Source organism: Sinocyclocheilus grahami, unplaced genomic scaffold, assembly GCF_001515645.1.
Source record: "Sinocyclocheilus grahami isolate Dianchi unplaced genomic scaffold, SAMN03320097.WGS_v1.1 scaffold138.1, whole genome shotgun sequence".
Taxonomy (NCBI): Eukaryota; Metazoa; Chordata; class Actinopteri; order Cypriniformes; family Cyprinidae; genus Sinocyclocheilus; species Sinocyclocheilus grahami.
In genome coordinates, this window is record NW_015505317.1 from 902,089 (window position 1) to 909,670 (window position 7,582).

The 7,582-nt window shown below is 38.1% G+C and overlaps 1 protein-coding gene across 2 annotated transcripts in view; it reads right to left on the reverse strand.

The window, feature by feature from the left end:
* LOC107591166 (cAMP-specific 3',5'-cyclic phosphodiesterase 4B-like) overlaps positions 1–6,898 on the reverse strand; it is a 147,209-nt gene extending 140,311 nt beyond the window's left edge. For both annotated transcript variants that reach the window (XM_016280224.1, XM_016280223.1), the window contains exon 1: positions 6,846–6,898. In XM_016280224.1, the coding sequence (XP_016135710.1) occupies positions 6,846–6,887 (42 nt within the window). In that variant the 5' untranslated portion in view covers positions 6,888–6,898. The remainder of the gene's footprint in view (positions 1–6,845) is intronic.
* Between the last annotated feature and the right edge of the window lie 684 nt (positions 6,899–7,582).

The window sequence follows — 7,582 nt, forward strand, 5'->3', positions numbered from 1 at the left end:
ATGATTGACCACCCAGAAGGGCGTGGTAAGCAGCTAAGGCCGCCACGTATACCTTCAGAGTGGAGGGAGATAACCCTGCGGAGAATCGCTCCTGCAGAAACTCCAGAACTGTACAAATTGGGCAGTTGACTGGGTCCTGCAGTCGCTGTCCGCACCATGAAGCGAAAAGTTTCCACTTCAAGGCGTACTGTTTCCAAGCCCGCCAGCCTCTGCTCACTCAAGCCCACCAGTCTCCGCTCACTCAAGCCCGCCGTGTGTTTCGTTGTGAAAGCGAAATTACTTTGTTTGGCCTTCCAAAAGAGGACACGACTAGAAATCAGTGGTTAAGTTGTATTTACAACACTGTTTCAGAACAGGTCAACCCAAATATTCAGATGTTTGCAGCACCTTTTATGGAGGACTGTTTCCTGATCCTGGTAGAGTAGACTACAATGCCGGCTGTTCTGACTCACAGACTGTAAGTACGTTTTCATATTTAAAGGATTTGCCACTGATTATTCAAATGTGAATTTTGAGCAGCGTAGAGTAGCGCTTATTGTTTGTCATTTCTCCGATCACAAATGCAGACATGGTTTTATGTTTACGCGGCGCGATGCAACGCGTAAAAAGACAGTATAAGTCATTATAATCTGTAATTATGTTCCCACTGGATGCAACAAATGCCTAATTTATAATGGGTTTTAATGTTTTTGTCTTGTCACTCCGGCCGGGACAGGGCATCACAGTATGGTAAGGGCCGTAACATTTCCGTCACATGCTTGAGGTATTTGGCCAATCACAACGCACTGGATAGCTGGCCAATCACAGCACACCTCGCTTTTCAGACTGATGAGCTTTGTAAAACTCGACGTGTTTCAGAAAGGCAGGGCATAGAGGAGAAACAATAAGGTACAGTATGTGGAAAATAAACCGCATAAAAACATTTCATTACACCAAATACACAAAATAATGTTATTTTTAGCAACATGACCCCTTTAAAAATACTTATACTTAAAAGCCCATTTAAGAAGCTCACTAGGTTTTGGATCAAAGCATATGTTTACACACTCAGATATTCCACAACCAGAATTCTCTGCAATATAAATTCAAAAATATTGAGTCTGATAGTGCTCTGCGGTTTATATTCAATATTTTATGTTAACAGTCAATCTGTATGGGCCTTGTGGTTACACAATCAATCAATTGCGTTTCATGTCTTCATCATGTCAACCATTGGCAACAGCTTCTATCAATTTTTAAACAGCTCTGCAAGCTCAATGTAATGGGTCCAAGGCCACAGACCAGACTGCAGCACATACAGAACAATCTCATCAAAGAAAACAGACTGAAGAACGTTCAGGTTTAGAGATAAATCAGTGTGCTGATAAAGGATCAGCTTTATACTTACCATGTGCTGATAGAAAAAGTATGTGTTATGTGTACTAGGATTGAGCCTTTTCAATTTATTCTCTAAGGGAGCGACAGACTCACACAGGAATTATGTGAGAGAGAAAGAAGCAGAGAAAGCAAGGAAAGTGTCAAAAAGTTGAGAAACGTTCAATGTTATGCAAATGAAAGGTGAAAAACACTGGGCAGTAGATAAATAGTTTTGATGTGAAGGAGTGTCATCAGTCATAAACGTTTTGAAATTTGAGTTTCTGGTGAATTCATGCCTTATATGACATTGTTACATATTACTATTTGCACACTTTTATTCTAGCTAGGTTAGTAGTAGTAGTAGTAGTAGTAGTAGTAGTAATTAATAAAAATAAATAAATAAATTTTTCCCAAATTTTCATTTTAAACTTCATGTGTCTTTCTGCTACAAATCAACAACAAAAAGTGCTCAAAAAGTGACAATGATGTGCAAAATGTCTTTAAAGTGTGATTTCAATACACATTTGTCTAAGTGTGCATGTGAGAGTAAGATGAATGTCCTTGAAAAGTATCCTGCAAACACAAACATCCTACTAAAATCTTTAATCTTCATGTGTCAAAAAGAGACCTTTGGTCCTTAGTCCAAAAGGAGTCCTTAGATAATCCTCAAACACTGCTTCCAAATTTCACCAGGCATTGATATTCACCAGCTACTGTGTACTGCTTTGTAAGATGGAAATGTTTGTTAGCTCAAGGTTAGTAATAGTGAGGGCCTAATAGTTCTAATAATCTAATATAGTAAATAGTGGTTACTATGTGATTTAAAATTATGGTTATTAATTAAACATTTACATTTGGTTAATCTTGAATATTTGGTTACATCCTCTGTAATAAGGATGGTGTTTTGCAAGGTCAACCGACATGGCACAAAAGACCACAAAGACAAAAGCTGCTGAAAACACTACAAGACACATACAGGAAGTCAGGCAGCATGCAAACCAAGAGGAAGCCAGAGATGATAAAGAGATCTGCACAGTCAAATAGAGTGCTGAACAAGTGAGGGGATGAGTAAGAGATGGAGGAAATGCAGTATATCTTCACTGTTTATCTTTACAGACACACATCTTCCTACAGTCTGATTGTCAAGGAACACTTTGTATGGTTTGATCACTGGATCAGCTCTTATCGAGGGACAATTTCCCTGCACCTCTCCATCTCCTCTATGTTCCTTTTAACTTTTCCCATTCCTTCTCATGTAGTTTTCTTCCCTACCTCTGGGATATAGATCCACTTCTTGATTTCCTTTTCTTCACATATGCTCGTAACAACCATTAAAGCCATTTTGGGCAATAACCATCATATTTAAAGAGATGGAGTTCCTGAATGAATCAGTATTTTTTTGATTATTCTAACCCTTTAACCCAATTTTGCTTCTCTGCTTACGATCAGATCATTTGAAGCCGCTAAACTCTGGGAAAGTTTTCAGTCCAATGATCCAGTAAGTGAATGCATTCAAAAAATCTGTCCAAAACAGCACTAATATAAAGGAAACCAGGCTGATTACATCAAAGATTGCAGAGAGAACAGAAACACGAGCTCTGTCATATTCTGTGATTGTCTCTAAAGAGCACGAGCCCTCACACGTTGCGCTGTGTGAAGTACAGACTGAAAGGAATGTCAACACATCCCACCGCTGTATGGCAAGATGAGATGCAAACTACGTTTTCTCAACTGGATAACCAGTCTCGCTAGTAAAGTTTTGATGGATGCAGACTGCAATCAAGGTAAAGACGATCGCGGTGGTGTACAGGAGTCGTACAATAAGCACGCGTGAGTCCGTTATAATAATGCGTGTATGAGTGCTCTTGACGCACTGATCGCACATTGTATTTATGCACAGGCACAGACATTTCTGTACATTCACGTTGTTTCCACACACATTCACAAATGTTTTGATTTGTCATGTTTATGTTGCTGTGTTTAGTTATACGGAATGGATCCGTGTACTGTAGTAGATATATGCAGTCAGCAGGCAGTTGGTTTAGGGTTTTTTTGGCATCTCCATGTGGCCCTCTTCGGTATCGCAACTTGGCTTCTCTAAAATGTAAAAAAGCTCTTTGCTGTTGCACTGTACACATACTATAAAATGCAGATTTTTTTTTTTTCATTATGTGCTTATATGGGCTCCTTATATCATTTGGTTCTTTGGTGTCCTTTTGGAGTTTCTAAGTGTCCTTTTTTGGAAAGACATCTAAATTTATCTTGAAAAAAGCTTGCAGAAAACAAGATTTTTGAGAATCACCCTTCAATCTTTTGGTTTACTTTGCTAGATATAGCAAGTGATGACAAAATAAACATTTGAAACAAGATAAATGGTATATGCTTAATTTCATGAAGTGTGCGATTAATCACAATTAATCATAGAAAAAGGATGTGATTAATTAGATGAAAATTTTTTAAAGTCCCCATGTAGTGAAAATCAAGTTTTTTATGTTGCTTATTTGTCTATGTCAGGGGTGGCGAACGTCGGTCCTGGAGAGCCGCAGCCCTGCAGAGTTTTGCTTCAACCCTAATCAAACACACCTGAACAAGCTAATCAAGGTCTGAACGGTTACTAGGAAGCTACAGGCAGGTGAGTTTTCATTAGGGTTGGAGCTGAACTCTGCAGGGCTGCGGCTCTCCAGGAGTTCACCACCCCTGGTCTATGTGGTGTTTTTAATATGCTTTTAGACAAACCATGTGCCAATCTATTAATCAACACCATTGCTGTGTATTTTCTCCTTAAAACTGTAGTTTCCCAAAGGCTGACCCAGAAATATGGTTTGAAACAGCCCTCGGTTTGCTACGTCACAAACCAGTAACCAATCACGTCAAGGGATCGATTCCTATCATTAGCATGCAAAATATACCAATACCAGCACAAAACCAAAAATAAATCAGAGCAAAAAACCCATGAAGCTGTGGTTTAATGTGAATTTAGAATCTATTAATCAACACCATTGCTGTGTATTTTCTCCTTAAAACTGTAGTTTCCCAAAGGCTGACCCAGAAATATGGTTTGAAACAGCCCTCGGTTTGCTACGTCACAAACCAGTAACCAATCACGTCAAGGGATCGATTCCTATCATTAGCATGCAAAATATACCAATACCAGCACAAAACCAAAAATAAATCAGAGCAAAAAACCCATGAAGCTGTGGTTTAATGTGAATTTAGAACCGCTAACTTGTGTTATAACCCGTGGCAACAGTGTAAAAGTAGCCCGGAGTAAGACGCACCTCTCCCGCAGCTGCGTCTGCACTTCACACGCGTATGCTCGCGGGCGCGAATTAACAATCACAAACGGCTGCATTAGAGTCTTCAAGGCATTTTAGGACACATCGTCAAGTAAGTAACTTTAACGAATGTTACAGTATTCACTGTAGTTGTCCGCTAGTAAAAACATAGTTTTATCAGTCATTATCTGTGTATGCCATTGTTTTGCGGTTACTACAGTTCAGTGGATCAGGAGGCGCTGGCTGGTGTGATTGAGTGGAGGCGGGACTAATTTACATATTCATAGGTACGCGTATAGTAAATGAGGCAAGGGTGTAGAGTTACATTCAAGCTATTTAAAGGCATGAGAAAATTATTTTCACAAGAAAAAACATTTAAATATGTCATTTTGATGATCAAATATAAGTTTTAAGGGATAAAATATTTGACTACAGGGGGACTTTAATTGATTGACAGCCCTAATATATATAATAAGCATGAAATGTTGGACACTTCTTGCACTCAAGAGTTGCAGCTTTCCTTAAGCTGAAGAGGAGCCATCAGACTTCGAAGCTGGATAACAAAATCACTGCATAATGATATGGTCAGATTAGTTGAAATTTCATGGTCAGAAGGTGAGGCGAGTTTTTTTGTTGTTGAATAATTTGTTGAGCAACAGTAAATGGCAAGTGCATAATGCATAATATGTCATTTGAGACAGAACTATAAAAGGGTTATTCCACCCCAAAATGAAAATTTTGTCATTAATCACTTACCCCCATGTCGTTCCAAACCCGTAAAAGCTTAGTTCGTCTTCAGAACACAATTTAAGATATTTTGGATGAAAACCGGGAGGATTGTGACTGGCCCATTGGCTGCCAAATAAATAACACTGTCAAGGCCCAGAAAAGTATGAAAGACATCATCAAAATAGTCCATCTGCCATCAGTGGTTCAATGTGAATTTTATGAAGCGACGAGAATACGTTTTGTACGCAAAGAAAACAAAAATTACGATTTTATTCAACAATTCGTCTCCTCCACATCACCGTAGCGCCATTTTGGAGAGTATCCACTGAACGCAAACTGCATATACTTTTCTACTTGTCTGTGTCAGCTGCACCACATGGAAAACAGCGTATCCGTGCGGCTGACACAGAACAGTATATGCAGTTTGCATTCAGTGGATACTCTCCAAAATAACACTATGGTGACATGGAGGAGACAAATTGTTGAATAAAGTCGTTATTTTTGTTTTCTTTTGTTTTCAAAGTTTTCTTTGACGAACTAAGCTTTTACAGGTTTGGAACGACATGGGGTAAGTGATTAATGACAACATTTTCATTTTGGGGTGGAGTAACCCTTTAACTCTACTCATAAAGACAGTTACTTGTTGCCACCTTGTGGTGTAACGATGTAACCTTAATAAAGGGTAATTGAAAAATCCTCAACACTAATGCACAGACTGACAGTTTTCTGGAACATGCAAACACAGGCAAGCAGAGTGATACAAGTCACAATGGACTAAATATCAGCCACCTAGGTGCAGCGTACAGCCAATTACACAATATGCCAGAAAACAGAATTATAAATCAGCCCCCTTAAGTATATCCACAGGTGTTCCCCAAGGACCTATTCTGGGTCCATTGCTTTTTACGTTAAATAACAATGATCATCGATGACAGTAGCTCATTGGAAAAGGATGGAAAATGCTCTTCATTTTGTTTGCACTGATAAATGCTGCTGCCTGCCAATATTAATACGATATATTCATATTTTGATTTTAGACTTCTTTGTATTCATTTGCTTTCTCCTGTTGCTATCTATCTTACCTCATATGTAGCACAATATTTTGTTTTAGATAACTTCCTTTTGTTGTATTTTAGTTTGATTTCCATGTGGAATCGTGTACTTTTTTTTAGTATTTGATAATGGGGGTTTTTTTTCTTCTTCTTGTGTGTGTATTTGTATAAGAGGCTTTGTTTTTTTATGTTTATTAATGTGCATTGCCCCTGTAAACAACTGAACTAATCTAAATCAAATTCAAGAACCAGAGCTAACTGTGGGAAAAAAATTATACAAAAAAATATTCATTTTACAAAACCAATTAGATCATTACAAAATGCCTAGCTGCTCAGTGTCAATGCTTGACCAATCATAATCAAAAGTTTACACAAATTAGTCAATCAACTAGTAGTTTTTGGAAATACATGATTCTGTACCGCTACTACTCACCTCATTAGGTGACACAGTCAGAACGCTCCGGCTTTTCCTCATCTTCTGTGAAGTTTTCCTCTCCCTGTCTTGCACAGGCCTGCTCCACTGACACTCCTGCACAAAACATCAACACAAACCCACACAATAAACTCTCGCAGCAAAGACAGAAAGAACAGAGGAAAGAAAAGACATCTGACCTTGCTTGCTTGTGAGAAAGATGCCTCAGGGTAATGTTAAGATGGAGAGTCTTTCGCTATTCTAAAGTAAGAGTGATGAAGAGAGCAGCACAGTTTTTCTGCAGTCTGACAGTGACAAGCATCTCTTAAACCCTCACAGTCACCTCTTTATCAGCTTTTGTGCTTAATATTTTTTCCAGCCTATCTAAACTGATTGCAAAAATTATCTTAAGATGAGATCCCGGTACAGAGACTGTTATGGAAGCATTTTTACATCCCTAAAATGAAAAATGAAAATAATAAGAAAAATAGTTTTACAGTAATGTTATTGTAATCACAATCCCTTTTAATTTACTAGTGGAAAGATGTTGCCCTAATTTTGATTGTCTTACGTTAGATGTATGTTATACTGTGTTTCTTTCAAACAAAAAAATGATAGATAAAAATGCTTTGCAATATCATAGTTTATTTCATCCCACATATTAATAATTTCCAATCAATTTTTACTGCTGTATACTGTAAGTACATTTTACTGAATCATGCTATTTACACAAGTCTATATTGAGATGTTCTGGGATG